The following is a 22,687-nucleotide window of genomic DNA, read 5'->3' as shown; positions in this document are numbered from 1 at the left end:
TTAAAGGAGGGATTGACTCACCCATGGAGAGAGTGGAGCCTAGCTTTGCCTCTAGTCTTACTGCTAACGCTTGCGTGTCAGACTAGGGGAGTGCGTCCCGGTGGAAAGATGTGAGTAGCGGTTCAGTGTCTGTCATCACCCTGGGCGGGAAAACTCTTACACACGTTGAGAGCGAGTCTGAAAGCCGCTGAGACTCTCGTCTGCTTTTTGTTCTCTTGACATAGGTTCTCTCCCCATACTAACCTTCAAGCTTGCTCGCCCTGTTTCCATAGAAATGCTTGTTTGCGCCGCGGCCCGAGCTGCCTCTCGTCTTCTCGCACGTGCCTGCTGGTCAGCTGTGCTGTGAGATAAAAGAAATGGATTTAATGCAGAAAAAAAGATTTGAAAGCAGCATTGAAAAGCAAACTAGTTCTGGATTCAGTAGAATGGAGATAAAGGCGAATTTTCTGATCTTAAAAAAACACTGAAGAGGAGCTAGAAACTACTCTGTCATTGAAATGAGCTTCTGAGTACAGAGAGGAAATCAGATAAAAATGTCAGAACTTTTAACACTGGAAGCAGGAATGATCAAGAGCCACTTCTCTGATGATACAATAGTTGGCTTAAAGAAACGCAAGGAAGTATCTTTCCACATAGCACTCAAAATGCAGGAAGGCCGTTAGGAAAATTAGTGTAAAAATACTTAAGGTCAAAGCAAAAAAGGTGCGTGATTAACTGAGTTACAGATGAGTGTGTGCATTTATGCTTCATTATTTTTAAGGAAAGTGTGTTCTTTGACTGTATTCTTCCTCCCCAGCCCTTCACGTGTTGTGTTTTGTTAGCCTTTAAGGACCGAAGCAGCTGTGTGTGGCTGGTGGAGTCCTGACTCGGTGTCTGGCTATTGCGATGTATGTAGTAAATAACCTGACTCATGTAGATTCTGTCTAGATACTCTGTATAATGCCTGATAATACACGTAAAGAACCATTTCAGTAAGCATAAAAGGATGTTTAAGTGCTAGGAGCTTCAAATGATACGGCTTTAATCGATAGTGTTTATGTACTGAATTGTTCGAGGAGGACTTCCATCAAACTCGGTTTCTTTTTCTCATTCCGTAGTCAGCCTGTCTTCTCCCATTCCACACCACTTGTTCAGAGCAGTTCTGCCTCCCTCATAACTGGCACTGCACTTCCTCTTTTCACCAGTTTTTTGTGTGTCGGTCTCATAGTATTTGCTTTATGCAAAGTGCTAGATGTGTTGGAAGGCCAGTAGGAATTATTTTTGTATACGATAAGGAATAGTTTAGCTTTTGTGCCCTCAAGTAGCTGCAGTGAGACAGTAGAGTCATGGTTAATGTTAGTCATGCAAGTTCCACTTAGTGCAAAATGATTACAAAGCAAATTCCCTTTCTGTTGAAACTTTTAAACCAGGAGGAAAATGTGAGAGATAATTTAATGTGGGGCTTGTGATCATGGGTCAGAATAACAAGATAGTGTCTTCTTTCCAGGCTGTTAGCAATAAAAGAACAGTTGCATGTGGTAAAAACAGTATGTTCTGGACTCTGTGCCAGCTTAAAAAAAAAAGATTATTCTGCAAATGGAAAAAAATAATGGAATAATTAGAGTTGTAAGGGACCAACCCCCCTGCAAAGAGCAGGGACATCTCCAACCGGATCAGGTTGCTCAGAGCCCCGGCCAACCTGGCCTGGAATGTTTCCAGGGATGGGGCATCCACCGCCTCTCTGGGCAACTTGGGCCAGTGTTCCACCACCATTATCATAATCAAACCCAGGTCATTGGGTCGTGTAGGTTGATAGCATTTGCTAAACAAGACTGCAGGTGAAAGGTGTTCCGTAAGTAGCAATAACTCTTATGTCTAATGGTAATTCTGTGAACTGGTAAGGAAATACGATTTTAATGGGATGTAGAATCACTTACAGGCTTTCTAGAATTTCTCTGAAAAAGTTACACATTTATCCAAAGATGTTTTTGCTTTGCCAGCTCAACCCAAATTTTTATAAAACAGTCGATTTATCTTCAGGAACAGGCTGTTGTTTCCCCTGATAATGTTAACCAGACTTGTGGTGAGGCCAGACACAGTGGCATTCAAAACAAGTCAATTAATCTCAACCACCTTATTTTTCAGATGGCACCTGGTACTGTGAGGAGAAAACAGCTAGTGTGCCGTATTACATAGTTCAGGATAAAAAGTAAGGTTCACATATACATAAAAAATGACGAGTGTATAAAAATATATTCAGAGCAGAGCATTAAGTTCTGATTTTGATAGAAAAAAGTTTGAGGGACTAGCTGCTACATACGTCAGCAGCAAATATTTTTCCTTACAAATTATTATGGTTGATAATCTCATGGTTATAATGATATATCATTATTGCATAATCGAACATTTGCTTCATGCTGCCATTATAAATTGCTATAAACTTGCATCTGACATGTGGTATGACTCAACACAAAGGTCATGTTAGAAAAGTGGTTTTTAGTGTTTGAGTTGCTTTTATGTTATATTTTATTGCATACTTTTGGCTTGTAGTATAGTAAAATCCAGGCTGACTTAACCTGTGCCAGTGCTTGGAAATAAAGAATCTGCTTGCTCAGAGGTCCTGTTCCGTGTGAGGAGGATATGCTCATCTGAACTCTGTCACCCTGCTCTGTGACTTGGAAGGGTTAGAGAAACAAGGAATTTGTGACTTTGTGTGTACCATGAAATTCTGAAGGCATTTAATGAAAGCTAAATCATGTAATTGAATGACTCTTTCCCATTTTTACCGTTCTGAAGGTGTGTGAAACAACCATGAAATACTGTAAAGCTCTGGTACGGAAGAGCTGAGTGACTCCTAGGTCAGGAAGCTTTGTTTTACTCCACAAAGTTGAGAAAATGTAGAAATCAAATCCGAATGGACTGTGTCAATGAACGTTGAAAATAGTACTGGAATGTTGTTCTATCCAGTTCCTGTTAGCATTGTTAAGATTTGTACTGGAAATTTTGCTCTTATCTGTAATGAGAGTTTCATTGTAAGTCCTGCGTTGCATCCTCCGCTTCAGTAGGGATTGGTCATCTGTACTGGTTTCTGATTAGTCTTGACTCCAGTAACTTTTGGCGTTGTCTGCAAAGATTAATTTCAAGTGAGGGATTAGTATTCCTTTTAAAATGAACAGGGTGTTTTTTTTCCCCCACCAGGCTGGGACAGATGTTTCAAAAAACCTTTGTTTAAAATGTGTGTGTGTGTGTTTACACAAGAGAAATTAGGTGTAGTTCTGCTGCTAGTGACCTCATACTTGAATAGAAAGATGCAGTTGGCAGATGATTAGCGATTGATTAATCATCTTTATGCTGGTCCTCTTCCTTGCTAAGTTGTGTGTTTAGGAAATGGTGTACGCTACTGGCTAGTAAACTTGAAGAAAGACCAAAATTTGGTTGGGATCTCTAGCTACATTTTGAATGGTTGTTGTTGAAATACTCTTTGTAAGTGATTAAATAAGTTACTGCTCAGTATTTATTGTAATTTCTTCAAGTTCTGATCTTGCTTAGACTCATTTTAATCTGATACTTTTGGGGAAAATATGGTTCAAAGCTGTTAGCTTCTTCAAATTAGCTGTACTTTAAGAATAGTATGGGGTTGCAGCAATCTTCGTTCTTAGGGAATGACTAACTTGATGAATGAGAACACTGTGAGCATAGTGTGCTCTTTCAGCTGTTGGCCTCTTGTATGAGACGCTTGAGAAAGATATCTGAGAGCGAGTTAGACATCTGGACTAAATGCACCCATTCCTTGTGTAGGCCAGAACATTAATGGCAATAACTTTTGGTCACCATTGGTGTGGATTGGAGAATAACTTTATCTGCAGCAAATCATTTGAGTCTATTCGTCATGGTAAATTTTAAAGTTGTTTATGGGGACTACAAAGAAAACTGGAAGAGCTCATGATAACTTAAGAAATGTTGACTGTGACTTGAACCTCACTGTTTCATTCTGTGCCACAATTAGAATGTCCAAAATCTCTGTTTTTAGAGGATTACCCCAACGGGACATGGCTCGGAGATGAAAATAATCCTGAGATGCGGGTCCGTTGCCCCATCACCCCTGCTGATATGCTGCACATCAGCACGAACTGCCGCACAGCCGAGAAGATGGCACTGACATTGCTTGATTATCTCTTCCATCGGGAAATTCAGGCCATCTCCAACCTTTCGGGCCAGGGGAAGCATGGGAAGAAGCAACTTGATCCTCTCATGATTTATGGAATTCGCTGTGAGTATAATATGGAAACTTTTGAATTTATATGGTGTAGATAATGGAGAAACTGTCTACTACTTGCAGTTAAACTATGTTTTGTAAGAATGGGGTATGTATTGTTGTTGCCAGACAGATGTTTTGTTAACTTTTGTTTATGAAGGAATTCTAATGGGCTGGTTTAGTTTAGCTTGTTGTGGGTGTTCACTAGAAATTCCTCAGTCTTGAAATCTGAATTCAGATTTCCTTGCAACTGCCAGCTGTGAGCACACCAAGTCTAGTAAATACCAGAAAAATATTGCTTTCTCAGATAATGGAAGAGATAATAAAACAAATTGCACAAATTTAAATATTATTCATGAGTTCAAAACCATATGGTCTTGAATCTTATTTTTTTCCTTCCATTTATATGTATGATTTCAAAAGACTTGCTTACCTTGAGATGGAAGAAACTTGCAATTTCTACTAAAGAAGAAATTAAGTATTATAAAGTCTATGGATTCATAACAGGAATGTGTATGATGCTAATGTATTTGCTCCAATGTGCGTAAGTTTTTTTTGGTTTTTAAAGCTGCTATGCAATAATGAACAGATATTGCTTATACTGAAGATAGAACTAGTGGCTATGCCTAATACATCTGATTCCTTTTAAATTCACGAAAATTCTAAGTGAAAAGAAGAATCTGGACATACATGTCTTGCTCTGATATGGTGACTCCTAGTAGAGGATTACTCGGTGAATGTGTTGAGGACAGCCAGGTCTGTTCCATGCGCTGTGGTGTAAATATTTTCCAGTAAAGGAGGTAGGTGAAGGCCTCTCAAACAGCCAAGTGTCCAACACAAGTGTTACAGCTCTTGTGTGGTACCTTTGCTATGCACGTCAAGAGGAAACAAATTTAAATATTATAGTGGAATTGAGAGAGAGTCTAAAAAATGACCAACTTTACTAATTGAACTAGATTTTAGTATACCAGTAGATCTTGCTGTTAAAAGATTCTGTATAGTCACATCTTATGTAGGTCACCAATGGATTAGTAGAGTGGGAATAATTTGTTATACTAGAGTGTTTTGTATGCAGTTGCCAATTCGAAATGCCAATTAAGGCTTAAGAACATAGCCAGAGAGAGCTTATTTTGAATGGCTTTTGAAGAATTCGATGTTTTGTTTTGATGCTTCTGTTAGGGCAATGTGTTTGATAGTTACATGGAAGAATATTTGACGATGAGACTGCTGTGCTGCTTTACACCGAACTGAGCTGAGGAAATACAGTCCTGTTGACCTGCTTTTGTTCCTAGTAATTTGCTGTCTCGGGGAAACTGATAGGCAAAGCTGGCCCATTCAGTTTGCTGCATTAGGCCAATTTTTATCTCATGACATGCCTGAAGCAGAAGACTTCAGGCTTCTACTGCGAATGTATTAAGGGAGATTGATTCAAAGTGATTTTGATCTCCAAACCTCGTTATCTGTTGATCTCATCAGTGTAAATGACCTTGTTCCATTCTGTTTTTAAAACTCGGGTGGATTTTTGCTGAGAATGCTTTATAGAAACATGAAGAAATGATTCTTGCTCCAATTTTAAAGCAACCCTTTTCCCCATCCCTTAAATGTGTGAGCACAAATCAAAGGAGTGAGTTTTTAACTGTGCAGAAAGAACAGGTTTTTGAAAATGTGAGCATGGGGATGGAATGTGCTCATGTGACTGAATGCTCGAGCTAGGGATTATGTCATTTCTATGAGGCATTCTGACTGTGAAGAAATTGGATTATAGAAGTGATCCCTGCAATTGGAAAAGGTCTGCAATGGCAGCAATGTAGCAGCAGTGGATCACAAGCAGCAGCATTCCAAATGATGGCCACAGAAACCCCTGTCTGTGTCGTTTGATGTCATAAGCACGGCTCAGAAGGTTTGGGATCCAGGTATCTGAAACATATCTTTATTTCTTCTTCACATTGACTAGTGTGCTGCTTTCTTTTTGAAACCAGTCCATAACAAACTAGGATTGTGTATGCCTTCTGAAATAAAATACACCCCACGGGAACCTGACCAGAGTTTACGGTTTTGGACACCTAATGGTTAAAGGTTATTGAGATTTGCTCTCAGCAATAAAGAATCCTGTGGCAACAAGTAAAGAAAATGCATGTAAACTCAATGAAGCAGCACGTTTAATAGTAACAACATTGGTCCAGAAATGGTGATTTTGTGTAATAACCTAATATGTCATCACCGCAAATAATTAAGTTGAAATGAAATTTGATTTCATTAGCTTGTTTATGAATTTGCTGTGATGTGAGTGAGCATACAGATAACTCATAATGTTTGTGGATGAGACTCTGTCCATGTTCAGTTCATTGACAGAATTCCTGGTGAGTTCAGTTGTGCCGTGATTTCATCCCTAATACCTGTTAGAGAGGTGCTGGGAGCAGCCCTGCCATGCCATAGCCACTTAGCTTTATCAGTCCACAGACCATCTGGTTTTTATTGGTGAAGTGTTGTTTCATAAAACCTACCAAAAACTGACGGCAGCACTAGCATGGGAACTCAATTAGGTTGTTTTCCTAACAGTATGATTTGCTTCTGCTCTGAGCAGTAATACTTTGATGCGTTTTTTTTAAACTTAAATGAAAAATCTAATGTCATCGGCCTCACATTTGCCAATCACAATTTCATTTTTCCTTTGTTTCAAGTTTCTTAAAGTTTCTCAGTGGAAATATATTCCTTCCTTTCTTTTGCTAGAAGAAAAAGAAAATACCAACCACATCTGTATGTAACGGAGAGAATATTTTGTATAATATGCAGAAACTATAGAAAATGAAGAGATGTAAGTTTATTAAAAATTTTTCATATACTGCATAAGGTTTACCACAAGAGAGATGAAAATTTATCTTTGGAAGAATAAATTTTCACTTGTGGTATAAATTTACTTGTGGAGTGGCAGTGGTATTGAAGAGAGTTTTTGGGCAAGAAACCAAAATGACTTAAGCACGCTATATGTCATTAAGTAGCTCATTACTTCAGCTCTGTTAAAAATGTAGACATTTCCTGGTGAAATGTGATATAAGAACATCCACAGTTGTAATTTTCGTTGTGTAACAGAAAATACAGGTTCAGCTCTTTTGAGATTTTATAGCAGTTTCCACAAATGAGTTTGAAAATACAGTTTTCCAAATGCAGAATTTTGCCATTTATAAGAAACATCTTGGAAAAAATTGAGAGGAAATTTCTGAAGTTCATAAAAGAAAAGCTATCAATAGTTCTTATTATTTAAAATAAGCTAATTAAATGAAAACAAAATAACATTATTTATTTCCTGTGTGTGTAACTTTGTTAGTCTGTCATTTCTGTGAAAGCCTCTTGCATCTACACATGTGTTTTTGCAGACTCTCACCAATAATTGTTACATATTTGTCAGTTTTGGCCAATTATGACAAGAGGATAGAAGATTAGTACCTACAAATGAAACACAGAACTAGAGGTTGGGTGGAGGAAGGAGATACAAATTCACTAATTGCATTAAGGGGAACCTGTACCCCTAGTTCCCATGTGTTATTGGACACGAGAAATCCTCTTTCGACTCTGTGCAGTCGTCTGTTGCTCAGGGAACTATTTATGTATTGACATAACTCTCACATTGGGATCATGATTGTTTATAAAGCAAAACAAAAAAACTGCCAAAACCATGCAGTTTTTGCCAGTTTCCACTAATGAGTTAACATTTATTTCATCCAGAATACATCCCTGTCATTTCAATAACATAGGAAGAAAGCGTTATCTGAAAATACCTTATGATAAAGTATGATTTTTAATTATATGGTAAATGATGTATATTCTGTTTGAAATGGCACATAACTTTACTTTTTAAGATGCATTCAAAAATGTAGGATAGAAAGAAATTGGCAATCCAAGTTTGGCGTTTCTGTTGTGTCATTGCTTCCAGTAAAGACGAGATCGCCTGTCTCCCCTGCTAGTTGAAAGAGATGTTAATACACTTGGACAGAAGAGCGAAACGTAGCACTGTCCTCTTCAGAGGGCTGTTCAAGTGAAGTACTGTACTGCTTCACGAAATTCCCTGACACGGTGCTGCTGGAGAAGCAGACCACCCACATTTGTGTAATAGGAAACACATTTGACTCCTAGACTGTGTGATGTAGGTCAGATCAGTGTGTGTACATATAGATATAGATATTCGTGCACATAACACAGAGCAGCGCAGGCTGGGCCAGTTTAAGCAACTTGTAACTTGTGTCGTGTGAAATCTGCCAGTCGCAGTAAGTCACTACTGTTTCAGCTTGTTCACTTCTAATGAAGATTTTGATCTTCATAGCAAAGCAGGATGAACAGCAAATATACCACGCTTCTGTTCCGTCTTTCTGAAGCGTTTTCCTGCTTTCAGATACCAGAGGAAGGGTAGTAGGTGGCTTCTCACAGACAAACTGTTAGCTCTACTGTTTCTCACCAGTGCATCTGTTTTATGAGGTACTGCAGACTGTTGCTATTATATAGAATGTGTTTTATATGGATAAACTAAACATTACAGTTACTGAAGAGTTACACTATAAATACAGAATGTATTTAATGTTTTTCTTTTTCATTTTTTCTACTTTAAAAAAGCCTTTTTTAATTGCTGTGTTTTTATAAACTATACACATTTTTCCCTTTATAGCTCTTTTTCCTTCCTAATCTTTGTATATTTTTTTGCACTCTCTCTTTTTCTTCCTTTCCTGTTTATAATTCTGGTGTCTCATTTATGAATATTGTACTAGTCACTGTCAGTGTATAGTGTATAAATAATGGTTTAAAACAGTGTTACACATAGATGCAACGGAAATCGCTACAAGTGTGGGTTATCAGCAGTTGCAGACATGCATCTAGACTTTGGGTTCCATCAGGATACTGTTGGCAAAATTCAAGAAAAATTCAAAATTTTTCAAATAAGCATTTTGTCTGATATCTCTCCTATTTCTTCAGCACTAGAAATTGATGAATTTCTGTAACTTGGATTGTTGCAGCTGCATTACCAATTGTCTTTTCAATCGACCTCCCTTGACAGACCAGCTAACTCCAGAATCAGTCATGCTCTGGAGGTCTGAGGGGAAGAGGAATGGGTTAGAGGCTCAAGCTAGTAATTTGTTGAGGATTTCTGATGTTTGCTGTTTAACCCGTGCTTCTGTTTCTTCATTATATAGGACATTAATCTTCCAAGCCATAGTAGTCTGAAAAGACATTGTGTGGTTTGTATCCACATGCATGAGCTAAACTTGTGGTCCCTGGACATACTTTTTGCCAACATTTTCTTTCAGTAATAAATACCATGGACTGTAGCTTTTTGGAAATAAAAATTCGCTTCGGCCTGTTCCTTTGAGGACTGCGGTGTTATCAGATGCTGTAGTGCATTTCTCTTCAGCTGCCAGATCGTGGCTTAGAGGTATGACAAACTTCATTTTACAGTTTGAAGCGTTGAGTATAAGCAGACAAGAACTTGCCTGATTCTGCAGCATTGTGCCTGCGGCAGCAGGGAGTTGAAGCAGGTTCTCCTGAGCTGTGTGCTGTTCAAAATCTCGCCTCTGAATCTTACCGAGTGGAACACCTCCATCGGACGCTTTCAGAAAAGCTTTGTTGTGGTTGGTTCATTCCGAAGTCCGTGAAGGTGGAGTCTGTTCTTAGGGGCAGAACCTGGGAAGAGAGGAGGGAGAGTTTGCAGAGGTGTTGAGCTATCTCGTGGTCAAGAAGAAAGTGAGAAGCAAAGTCTCAGAGTTCAGCACATCTTGAAATGGAAAGAAGCGAAAGAAAGCATTTCTGTTGTGCTATTCTCCTATCTGAAAAGCAATAAATTTCTTTGGTAAAGCACCCTTGGGAAAGGCCTTGTGATGCAGCCGTGTTGCTTTTTGCAAACACGTCTTCCTCATAGCTGCAAAACTCTGCCTTCAGTTCCAAATAGCTGCTTCTTTGTGAATCAATTAAATGCTGCCACATGGAGGGAAGTGATAACCTCTTTTGAGGCTAGGCAGGAAGATAATGTGAGAACCCATTGAGTTTATCTCGGCACCGCAGTTCTCATAAATGGCATCAATGCTGGCACTTGCTTACTGACTGTGTAAGCACTGTAATTTAGTGCTGGCTGTTGTTTTCTTCTTTCCTGGGCACTTCTGTTTATTTCAATTACTTTCCTGGCCTGTTACTGTTTAATAAACTGAAATAAAGGCAGCAATTTTGGGAAATAAAATAAATTGTTGGCAGTGTGTTTTCTCTCTCCTTCTCACACTTCTCTTGTTCTTGTGTTATACAAGCGATGAATTTAATTTTCCATTCTTGAACGTAAGCAGCTGCTTAGCCTGTCAGTGACAACTGTGATTGCATGTAAGTTGATTGCGCATGATGTGCTGTCGAGCATTTGTGAGTTGGTAGGCTCTACAGAAAGAAGAACACCAATGCATTAGGTCACTTGGACCATCTCTTTCCAGCCGATGCACAGTTGTTCCATCCTGTCAATACTTTGCTGCTTTGGCCAGACCTATTTAAAGTACGTGCTGGAGCGTGACGGTCCTCGCTTTTTGAGAGGCAGCTAAAAACATTCAGCGAAGTCTGAGCATAAAAGCAGTTTTCTCAGTGACTTTAAATCTTGATTCAGGAGTGTATAATGAAAAAAGGAGCAAGTTGTGTAATTAGTAAGACAGGTGGGCTCAGTGGGAAAGCTGTTGCTACAAATACAGTGACTTAGTTGAACGAGGGCTGTTTTATTCTAATGAAAATCAGGACAGTCTGGGGTGGATTTCAGAAGTCATTACATATCTGTATTAACAAGCCCCAAACTCTGATGTTAGCAAGAAATATTGGGCCATTTATAATCAATATATCGAGTGTGGTATCCAAGGACCATCTTTATCAGCACTGCAGATCCATCTGAGCTGTGGAGTTACAAGTGAAAGAGGGCTCTGTGTCACAGTTGTACTAACCACTGTTTTCTTTGGGCTCATTCCTCCATACGTGGAACTTCTCCAGTGTTACGACGGTCTGCAGGGCAGTTACCAGTGTGCAGCGGTGGTGTCCCTTTGGGGCCTCATTCAGAAGGATGTGGAGCGTGCTTTCGTCTCACCGTCTGCACAGGAAGCTGGTGGTTACTCCGTATCACTCGGGCTCAGTCCCTGCATGAATAAAATATCCTAATGAACTTTCACTGGACTCCAGACAAGAAATATTTTCTTTACTATCGAAGACCTATAAATGACAAAATTGAACTTTTACGGTGTGGCTTTAGAAGACATGAAGAGTCTAAGGATGTATTTGAACCATGACATTTTGAGAGGAAAAACAGCTCAGCCACCAAACGCAGACTGATCAGCGCAAAAATAATGTACATTCATCTGGAAAACGCATTGCTGCACACGAGGAGAGCTGTGATTTCACAAAATCTCGTAAATGGAATTCCAGAAAGTTGCATAGCTTTTCCTTTCCTGGCTTTGAACTTTCTTTTCTCCATTTCACAAGGGTTAAAAAGTGAAGTGAGGAGATGCCTCAAGCTGACTGCAAGTAAAATGTAAATAAATTCCCGCAGCGTTCAGGTTTCTGTCGTGCCAGTCCTTTCCAAACCCGCAAGCTCCTTCGGAAGGGGAGAAATTTTCGTTGTTGATTCATAAGTGAGTTTTTCTTGGCGGCACGTGTGGTGGCGTTTGCCATCCAGATGGGCTCCCGAGGCACTGCGGTGAGGGCTTATGTAACGGGATGTCTCGGGAAGGGGGTGGTTAAAGCAACAACTCTCCTTTTTCCATCAGTTCTGCTGCTGCTTCTGTCAGATCACATTGTGCTGCTGTGTGAAGGACAAACAGCTATTTAATCAGCTTCCCTGTAAAATTGTGGCGATCAAAAATGACCTGGTGTGCGGTTATTGGCAGTGACTCCTTAAAATCAGAAGCATTTCAATCAAGTGTTATTGTTTCAATTTAGGTGATTCCATTTGTTTTGAGCGTCAGACTTTGATTTCAAACAGTAAGTTGATCCTTTGGCAATAAACACATCGTATACTTAGGTACGTTCTGCTCCAAAACGGAGCGATGTCTGATAAACCTTGTGGGATTGCTTCTCCCAGCGAGTGAAGGAAATAGCGAAATCTTTGCTTGCTCACTCTGATCATAAATGAATGCTCTGACATCTTGAATTTGCGAAACTGAAAGGTAAATTTAACTGAAGACATAAAAGCATAGTATCCCGTAAGTGCATTTTTTATTACGCAAAAAGAAGGTAATAGTTATTGTGAGCACATCAGGTATTTTGTTTGGAAGGAGATTGTTAGTGCCTTGGTAAGTCAAACAAGTGTTGGAGTCTTTAGGACCTAAAATCTTCTTGAAAAGCCATTTCAGATGAAAACACTTGTGCAGTCGGCGTGGAATGCTGCCATTGCAATTTTTAGCTGTACAGCTATTGGCTGTATGAAGTATGCAGTTTTGCTTTCATACTGAGACCCAAATGCTGCATGAATATATGTATGGAGGAAATGAAACGTAGATCTATTTTCAGGATATCTTGTTTTATTTGCTGTGTCTTTTTGGATTTTTGCAAGATTTTTTTAGAGTGAGCAATGTGTTTTCTTTTAAAAATGGGAAAAAAATGCAGGCAAATGTATGTCACTTCTCCCGTGTCATCGTAGTGGAGTACCTCTCCTGTAATTGGGGAGCAGAGGTAAGTCTGTAGTAGATGACAGACACTTCTGTTTTCAGAATTGGTCTAGAATTACTTTCTTGTGGGATTGATTGTTTAATTTAATGAGTTAGATCCTTAATGCATTTTATAATTATACTCTGATTAAACAGTCACATTTATGCAGCCGTTGATATTCTGTCACCATCAGAGAAAAGTGATCGAAAGATCCTTACGGCTACGACTGTAACACGCCACGTGGAACTGGCTTCAATCAATGGGCGCGACCGGGAACATCAAAAATACTCGATTTCTGTAGCGATTAATCCGCTCACTTCCATTTCACAGCGTATCTCTGGTTCTGCAGCTCTGCTGACCTTTTCTAGCACTTGGCACGTGCTGCAAGGCAGTTGGGGATTGAGCAAACATACACATGCACGGGTAAAAACGCTGTCACTTCTTGCCAGAATAGTCAATTTGCTGCCCCACTAGATGGCATTATTTGCATGCTTATGGCCGTCCCTTGATGTCAAAATCAAACAGGTTCTGCTCTTGGTAAAATAAATAAAAATAGGCTGGCTAGTTTTCCAGAAAGGTGGTAAGGTGTGTCTGAATGTAGGAGCTCTCCTCTTTTAGAAGAGGATACGTTGGTAGAATTTGGAGATTCTAGATGGTAATTAATTTTATTTTTGGTTTTGAAACCTGTAAACCTGCGTCGGTCCTTTTAATTTGTAGAACAAGGATGTGTAAGATAACTTTTAATTTCATATTTTTCATGAATTGTAATCAGCAGATTGTCTGAAATTATAAATAGTTGCTGACTGTAGTTTAGCACTTCTTCTGCCTTGCTTTGATGCTGGGACATCAAAATGCACCCCTCTGATCCCAGAAATTATCTTACCAGACATATACTTAATTTGAACTTGGCTTTGTTTTAGGAGCTGAGGAAACATAATTTTAAATTGTTGGTTCTCTTGAAGCAGCTGAGACGTGCTGCTTTCCTATACAGTGGCCAGGAGATTTTCATTCGGAAAGGGAAGCAGTGAGAGATAGGACGTTGCCTCAACCCATCCCCTTCTTGAACTCGGGGAATTTTACGGTAGTCGTAGTCTGGGGCAGATGGTGTCTTGTTAGTTGTAAGATATGTGTTATGGGATTTTGGGGAGTGGGAATGTGGTGCTGATAGGCTGGTGTCAGTTCAGCCTGCAGAAATGTGTGTCTACAGTTTCACTTCTATTCCAGTCAGAAGTATGAAAATGTAACGGTTAGGGTTTGTTTCCTCAGTGTGCTGGAGTGTGTATTTATATAACACTCGCATCGTGATGGCATTGGGAAGCCAGGAGAATTATGCAATATGAGCAATACACTCCTGGAAAAAACGGGTTCTTTTGGTGTCCCTAAAGTTAGTCGTTACTCCCTAAATTGTCTAATCATGTGCTCGCACTTAAGACCGCTGACTTCACTGACGCGTTTCACATCTGGAGTGTTTCCTTGAACGTGCCTGGCTTTCTCAGTTGTGTTCTTAGTGGTATTTATGAATTTCCTTACTCTCTTGTCTTACTCTTTTAAATCCCTCTTGAGATTTAGTTTTCTTACCGTAGGTAAGCAATTTCTAGATATTTGCTGTAAAGCAGTTGTTGTAAAACTAGCAATTATGTGTTTTGTCATAAAATTACCTAGGATAAGACTCCTCGTGATCTCTAGTATAGAGTTGAGTTCCTGCTGCCCAAGTAAAGGGGACTTGATTAACACGGATTTTTGAGATTTATGTGTTGTTATATCTTAGTTGAAGAGTATAATAAAATAATCTGTTTTCTGTGGAATCTTCTCTGCAGCAATCCTCTTTAACCATGTCTTCTGTACATAGGAAAACAGGGCATTTCTTTACTTTAAAAGCTGACAGTTGAAAATTTGCTTTAAAAGTTTGTATTTTGTGAACACTGTATAGTGTTTTGTTTTTTTTTTTAATATTCCACTATTTAAAATATTCTGGTTACTGACACAGGTTTAGGAAATCCTTCCTCAGGTATGTGTAACAGAATATCATCTCAGTTGTATTTGAGGCTGCTCATAAGTACCCCTGCGTATAGTTTGCACTAGAATGTCTGCACACTCTAGTAGCCTATAAATTTTGAGCTGTTTGAAAGGTGTGAATGCAATAGTTAAAGGAACTGTAGAAATAAAATGGAAACCAGAGGAATTGCTTGGTAGCTGAATTTTCCTTCCCTCCTCCGTCTCTCCGTGGTTCTAACAGTTCCCCCATCTCCTTTTGGATGTTGTTTAGCCTGGGGCTGAGCACAATGTCATGGAAAGTGATTAGCTGGTGACATGATTGATGTTCACAAACATGTGATGATGGAGAAGCTGCCAAGGTCCTGCCACCCCCCCGACAGTAATGGGGCGAGTTCTCCTTGAATGAGGACGACGTTGCCCTCCCCTTCTGCGTCCCTTTGCCCAACCCTGAACACTTCTGAGTTTTGGAGAGGGAAACTGCCTCCCAGCTGTGGAGATTACAGCCCCCCTCCCTGCTGTCAAATGAGTAAACAATTACTCTTTTGGAAATTGTTTCAATATGGTCAATGCATGGCCATAATTACGTTTGAAGAACTGAAGCCTGAAGGCGCAAGAAGTAACTTCAGAGGTGCTTAATTTTTTCCTCCGCTGTTCCAGTATTTAGTACAGCAGATTTTGTTGTCATACGCTATTCGTTTAATAAAAAGAACTCCAAATGTATGACCCTTATGTGAAAAAATGCATTTTGTTAGCCAAACCCCCAAATAATCGCCCCTCTTCATGATTCTGTGCAGGCAGAATCCGAAGCCCTTGTTTTTCATAATGTCCATCATATTCTTGTCAATTAAAAAAAAAATCTGTTCATCTTTTTAATCATTTGAATTTTGAGAATGACATCCTGTTGCTTTTTCTCTAGACTTTAAAAATGATGTTGAATGTGAAAATGGAAGGAACAGTTAACCAGATCTGTTTGGATTACACATGTAATGTAAATGTGTCTTTATTTTATACATGTGGCTGTTAGATTCTCTGGTGGTGACACTTTCCCTAATCTTTCAAAATGTAACACTAACAGAGGGAAGGTCTGGGCCGTCTCAGTATAAAGGACAGCAGAAGGAACTCTGCCAAGTCCATGAAAATAATGATTTACCTTTTAATTTTCTAAAGAAATCTGGTGTTTGTGGAGAATGGGAAGCTGCACAACCTAGCAATATCCAAATGCAAGCTATTGACATGAAGTTTGTTTTTTAGGAGGCTGATTTTGAATGCGGTATCAAGATGGAATATTTCATGTCTGGTTTTGATATTACAAATGTCTTCTGTTCCTCCTCAATTTGTTCTTAATTAAATTTCTTTACAATTTAATGTTTTATGTGAATTGTTTCGTCTGCTGACTGACTTCTGACCTTTAAGAGAGAATTACTTTCTTAGGAACATTGTTTTCCTGGGGTTTTCTTTTTTTCTAATTAGCCCCGTTTTCAAGAAACCACAACCCTTTCTCTGCCTATTTTGTACATCAGATGCACCAGAACTTCGGGAGCATGCAGTCATTTGAGACATCTTTGCTGACGACCTTTGTGTTTGTACCAGATCATCTTCACTGCGTTTCCAAGCTGCTTTTTTTTTTTTTTTTTCTTTGAACCACAGAAAGATTTCTTTTGTGGTGCACAAGAACCGTTCTAGAACTTGTGTCCATCGTCTTTTTAGTTTCATAGGAACTTTGGCGAAGATGTGCTGTGTTTCTAACCCAGGATCTGGAAGGCAAAGCTTGGTCTGATGCACCTGTTGGCTTGTAAGGCTGACGTCTTTAATTTTCCTGATGCACATGTGCCTTCCTCCTAAGATTTTGGTTGATAAGATCTGAACATTAGTTCTTGCTCGCAAACCAAAGTGATTTCCTTTGCACACTTCAGAATAGCTCGTGTCTCTGAATTCTTTGTGCAGACCATTTTGTCTCCCAAGCTGCCGCTGGTGTGTATCTGGTCTATAGAAACCGCTCAAGCTCTTGCAATTTATTAAATAACTGAGCTATTTTAAATCTCTGGTGTGTTTTCATAGAAAGCTTTGTTTAGGAAGTGAAGTTCCCGGAGAAAGCAAACTTTGGACCCTTGGTGTTTAAGAACAAGCACATCCTTTGTTTTGAACGTTACCGGCAAACATCCATTGTCCTCAGTAAAGGGATCGCTGCAGGCGCAGCCAGCCATCCTTAGATGATCTAAATCCTTTCCTTCGCTGCTCTTGTATAAGTGCATCTGGTGTCCAAAATACTGTTGTCTTTTTGCCAAAGTGATGAATTATATTGCTGCATGTATTTTTAATGTGTTTTAGCAGGGTTGTTATGTGGCTCGTAGATTACAATGCTTCACGCTGCTTTTGACTAGCAAACGCTCTGAAAAAGTCAAGTCCCTTCTCACTGAAGTATTTGTGTCTTTTCCAATATGGACTTCCCCAAGTTAAATGTCTGATTTGCAGTATCTTGCTTTAGTGCTGCCTTTCTAACTTTTTTTGCTGTTTGACATACTCGGAATGAGACAGCTGAAAGCTCTGCTGCATACGATCATTTCTGCACAGAGAACAGAAAGGCAGTATGCTTCAGTTTGCTAATATTGTTTGCACATGTTTTCAGGATTTATCTCTTTGCTACAGGTAAATCATATTTCTAATGTTACGGTGAACTTTTTATCTACTTAAAAAATCCTCCGCTGTCATTAGCATTAGATTTTTCTTCAGTCATCGGTGGATTGTTATGAAATGTGGTTGCTAAAGACCTGTTCGTAGAATAACATTTTAGATGGTAATACCAACCGGATAGATTTATACATCTGAAATTCATTTAACCTATATATCAACAATCTTTGTACTTCAGGGCTAATTTTTCATGCCTAATTCGCGCGTGCAGTGACTGTGACTGAGTATGCAGTTACGGTAAAAATCTGTGTGAACAGCAGGCGTTTCGTCTATACCGGTTTTACACCTTCGATTGGCGTAACGGCTAAGTAGGAATTTCATCAATAAGGGAAAAGAAATAAGCATGCTTGGCTTTGAAAATCTGTGCCTCATGTCTTAGGTCTCTCTAGCCTAAAATCTTCTCTGATGCTATGCTCCTTAGTGTGTTACCTATTTTCCATGCTGTCCTCTGCAGTCATGTTCTCTCCACGAAGGCAGCGGTCTCTCGATCCAGTATTTCACAGCCATTCCTTATCACATTGATTAATTGATAGCTTTTGTGATCAGTAAGTAGATGAAGGTCTTATCCTGTCTCCCCTCAACACAGCAATTTCTGGGGCGTCTTATGTCACAGCTCTTGGCACTGCTCATCTTTCTCAGACCTTGTCCTACGCGGCTTGGGTCTCCTGGTATGAACAGCTCACTGCACCTGAGACTAAGGTGTCCCAAGTAATTGATATTGCTTTTGATTTATCTTTGAATTAAGTGACGTCCTGGAACATCCCATGGATTACAGTGTAACAGTTGAAATTCCTAGCTAGACTGTTTTTCTGTGAGTTTTCTCTGACCTATAATTGATTCAGTCACCTCTCTATAAGAGCAGCATACAACGTGAAATTACATGTAATAATGTATTTATGAATGAAATATGGACTTTTTTTTTTCAAAATAACCGCAGAGCATATGACTGTTTTATGTAGGACTGCATAAGTGCTTTTGCGCTTACTGACAGCTGAAGTCACATAAAAAGTGAAAGCACAACTATTTTTATTGGACATCACTGCAGACATTTATAAACCCCTTTCTCTGTGTAGTGCGGATCAGTAATAGATTGCACCGAGAAATGTGGTCTCAGTATTTACAATACAGAATGTGCTTTCCTTTTGCTGACACCTATGGAAAGGGAGCTGTTGCACAGCAGCAGATGATCATTTCAGTCGATTTTCCTCCTTTCCTACTCCCACTCGCTTTTTTGAGACGTAATGTGGGGGCTGTAAAGCAATCTCGTGGTAACCTGCTTGCTGTCCCTTGCCAGTGAGAGAGCTTGGGGCCTTTAAAGCCCCTTTGAATTAGCTTTTTGATGCCGGGGTTTTCCTCCTGTATGTTCCCTACTTTATTTCAAATTGCTTTTGAACAGATTTATAAAAAAATTATTTTGAGCATCGGAAAATAAATATGTTTTAAAAATTACCATGACTGAAGAGATACAGCACTCCCTGACTATGTTACATCAGTAACCTGCAAATTTCAGTTCCTGAGGACTCTTGGCTCATCTCTAATATAAAGGAAAGGACAAAGCTCTTAGTTTGTGCAAACCTGGAATTTTGTGGCTGTAGGCTTCAGATCATTTGTCTTTCAGGAGCAGACCATATCCTGTTCGTAGGACTGTACAACAGCTTAAGGAAGTACTTCACAGGGTCGGGATCCTACTTGAGAGTAAGATCGAAAGCCCAGTAGGTTGAAAAGATCATTTCACTTTGCAGAGCGTGGAAAGCAACTGATACCAAAAGGAAAATAAGAATCTTTGAGATCCTTCAAGAATAGTCACGTTGGGTAAAAGCATGTATTACAGCTTTGAATTGTTAACTGCAGCGTTGCACATCTAAAACTGAAGTTTAGAGAATGTTAGATGCTCAGATAGTTCTGTTATAATTCATGAGTTTTGAATCTCTGGGTTTACTTTTTCAAGTGTTTTTTTTTTTTTTTTCTACAGCTGTGAGGATTATAAATTTCTCTTAACGTACAGTCAGATGCTCTCAGCTGTTGATGCTTTAAGCAAAATATAAACCACTCTGGAGCCTACAATGGAATGGTGAAAGTATGTAGCAATATGAGGAGGACCTGGAAACAGCTGACAACGCACAATATGTTTGCTTCCCAGTTTTAAAGCCATTTGTCCAGATGTTGAAACAAGTATTTCTTGTCATACCTGAAACAGTCTTTTTGCTCCCTCTGTTTCTTGTAGAACTAGGATTCCCCTTGGGGTGCAGAGGTTGCACGTGATACTGGACCTGGTTTGAGTTGGCAGCAGGGCTCGATCTGTGTGAGCGTTGTTTCAAAATACTCAGTTCAGCTCACGAGTCAATGTTGTTTATAGAACAGTTTGGCAACTTAGCACCAAATGCTGGAAAGTGCGTAATGTGGCTCTTTAAATGACTTACTGCTAGTAGTAACGTTTTCAGAAGATTCTGATTTTGTGTTGCATTTTTCTGGATTCTGATGAATTTTGAATTGAACTTTAAAAGAGGTTTTATTTTTTAATAGGGAACTTTATATGGCTTCCTACTTATTAGACTTAGACGTACTGTGGGGCACTGTGAGTGAGAAATAAAGCTTTATCCGGTTTGGGTTTCGGAGTGCTGGATCCTTCTGTTGGTCAGTGTTCCACAGCTTGAATGTAATGGTGCAGTCTCCACGGACAGAAGTGTAGATTAGAGAATTTCATAGGACACTGACATTTTACAATACATAACTGTGCATGTGTATGATCACTTGTTTTGTGAATACTGGAAATCACATCACTGTGTAACTTTGGTTTTTTTCATAATGTTGTTGCGTTCCTTCAGGCAGCGTCAAGCGTGAGGGCAGTTCTAAAATTTTCAAAGTTGCTTTGTTCACCTTGTGCCTGTGACAGCGTATCACCTATGCACTTTCCTGAAAATACAGATCGATGATGATTTTTAGCCCCTTTGTATTTCTCTCTGTCTACAGGTCACCTCTTTTACAAATTTGGAATCACAGAATCTGACTGGTATCGAATCAAGCAAAGCATAGACTCCAAATGCCGAACAGCTTGGAGGCGGAAACAGCGAGGACAGAGTCTTGCTGTGAAAAGCTTTTCGAGGCGAACACCTTCATCATCGTCATACAGTGGTTCAGGTAAAAAACCAAACAAACTCTGCAAAACTCAGAAAAAAAAACCCAAACCCCAAGAGAAATGGAAACTTACAGTAATAATGCTGTTCATTATTCAATATACCTGAAAAAATATTTTTATCTTTTATTTTTATTTTCTTTTATTTTTATATTTACAACAGGTGTATGTAGTACCCACAAGCGTGAATATTTGTGCAACAAAGCTATATGGAGAAACTCACATTTCTCACAATTGATTTTTTGAGTGGGTTTTGTATTATTACATATTTTTTTGAAGTACTATTTATCATTGGCAAAGAGGCCTCTCCGTTACAGTGTATATATGTCTACACTGCTCCTCAAGGAGTGTGTCCCTGTACGAAGTGAAGCGAACCATTCATAGTTAAATAATCACAGTTCTTCGGTGCAAGCCAACCACCTCCTGGTGCATTCACAGTCCTTCGCAGCCTCGTGGGGTTTGGTACATCCTTGGTAGGATGAGCTGCTAATCCTGTGTCGTCTACATATGTTAACTGAAAAAATTCAGCACATACAACTTTGTGCTATCGTATGGTTTTTTTACCACATTCAGTTTTTTGAGAAGGTCAAAATGTTTCTACACCTGTTGTTCGTAAGAGGACTCGAGTGAATAAATCTTTCTCAGTGTGTTCACACCATTTTCTAGGACATATTAAATTCTGTTCCTGGAGTATTTTCCTCTAAAGAAATTAAATATGTTGTAGGTGATTCTCTATTTCCATATAGGTATGTAGGCATGAATACTAATAACAAATGAAAAATACTGACCTAAGAAGTGTTCTCATAGGACATTTCTGGCTCATACTTTTAATATAAAGCAGTGTTATAGGACATTTGTACATCATATATTAAAACCAGTGCTTTGGAAGTGAGCCCAAAGAAAAGGAAGTAAGTTTATTTGCCTGCATAAAATTTTTGGTTGCATGTTAACACTAACCACTGTATCTCATGCAAAGAATGTCAAAATCTGCTTTCAATGGAAAATTTTATGTGCTGGAACTGGGAGTCATATCCAAAATTCTCAAATTAAAACAACTAATCAACGTAATGATAACCATAAGCCGTATATGTTGATGGGATTTTTATTTGCAGTCTCTTAGCGATCAGTATTTTAAAATAAAAAAGTTGTAGTAAGTGGATATTATGGGCCTGTGCTCATTAGACCGTACTCCTTGACTGTTGTTGAGATTTATTATTCAAAAATATTAATCTTTAGTCTTCTGGTTTGGTGGTTTGAGCAGAGCGGTGTAGAGATGTAAAACTCAGACTCAGTGGATTTTTATCTTCAGAAGGCACTAAGATAGTAAGTTTTGGTGGGGATTTTTGTTGAAAACTCAATTCCCCCCCCACCCCCAATTATGCTAACCTAATTGGAATTAGGTAAATTGTTCCATGGGTACAAAGACACCTGGAATAACTTCTGGGATTTCAGCAACATGCTCTCTGAACAGGTGGGAACAGCGTGGTTCTGCAAGAGCCATACTTTGGGTTGTGCACTCCAGTCCCCTAGACAACAAAGAGGTGACTGCGTGTCCTTACAAAGGTCTCTTTGGTCCTGACAGTAATGACGGTCAGCAGAGGCATCTTGGCATGTCTTTAGCAGGACTGTATAGACTGTGCAGCCAAACGCAGAGTACCGGCAATAACATTAACAGCTGCCTTTGGTAACGGTATGTGAAAATGTTCCCATGGACTCCAAGTCTTTTGTTAATTTTCTTTAAAATATTGCTCTTACTCAGGATGCCATTGGCATCGTTTTCTGGGAGACTGTAAAGATGTTAGATGAGTTCACCGCTACATTTGCACGCACTATGGAAAAGCTCTTAGGAAAACAGACCACTTTTCAGAACGAGGTGGTCCTTTGAAAATCTAATTTGCATTCCAAAATCGAGAGGGAGTGGTATTTCACCTGAAGAAAGAAGGAGGTATGAGGAAAAACAGGAGAGCAGGTTGAGAGGCTGAATGAGTATATGG

At 39.3% G+C, this 22,687-nt stretch overlaps 1 protein-coding gene across 5 annotated transcripts in view; it reads left to right on the top strand.

Annotated features, from left to right (window-relative positions):
* BANP (BTG3 associated nuclear protein) overlaps nucleotides 1-22,687 on the top strand; it is a 144,551-nt gene that overhangs the window by 44,587 nt on the left and 77,277 nt on the right. For all 5 annotated transcript variants that reach the window (XM_086758110.1, XM_086758109.1, XM_086758107.1 and 2 more), the window contains exons 7-8: nucleotides 4,010-4,249; nucleotides 20,531-20,698. In XM_086758110.1, coding sequence (XP_086614236.1) covers nucleotides 4,010-4,249; nucleotides 20,531-20,698 — 408 coding nt within the window. The remainder of the gene's footprint in view (nucleotides 1-4,009; nucleotides 4,250-20,530; nucleotides 20,699-22,687) is intronic.

The sequence above is a fragment of the Chlamydotis macqueenii genome, chromosome 13, assembly GCF_036417535.1.
Source record: "Chlamydotis macqueenii isolate bChlMac1 chromosome 13, bChlMac1.mat, whole genome shotgun sequence".
NCBI lineage: Eukaryota > Metazoa > Chordata > Aves > Otidiformes > Otididae > Chlamydotis > Chlamydotis macqueenii.
The sequence above is the reverse complement of the archived record's forward strand: the minus strand, read 5'-3'. Positions and strand labels throughout refer to the sequence as shown.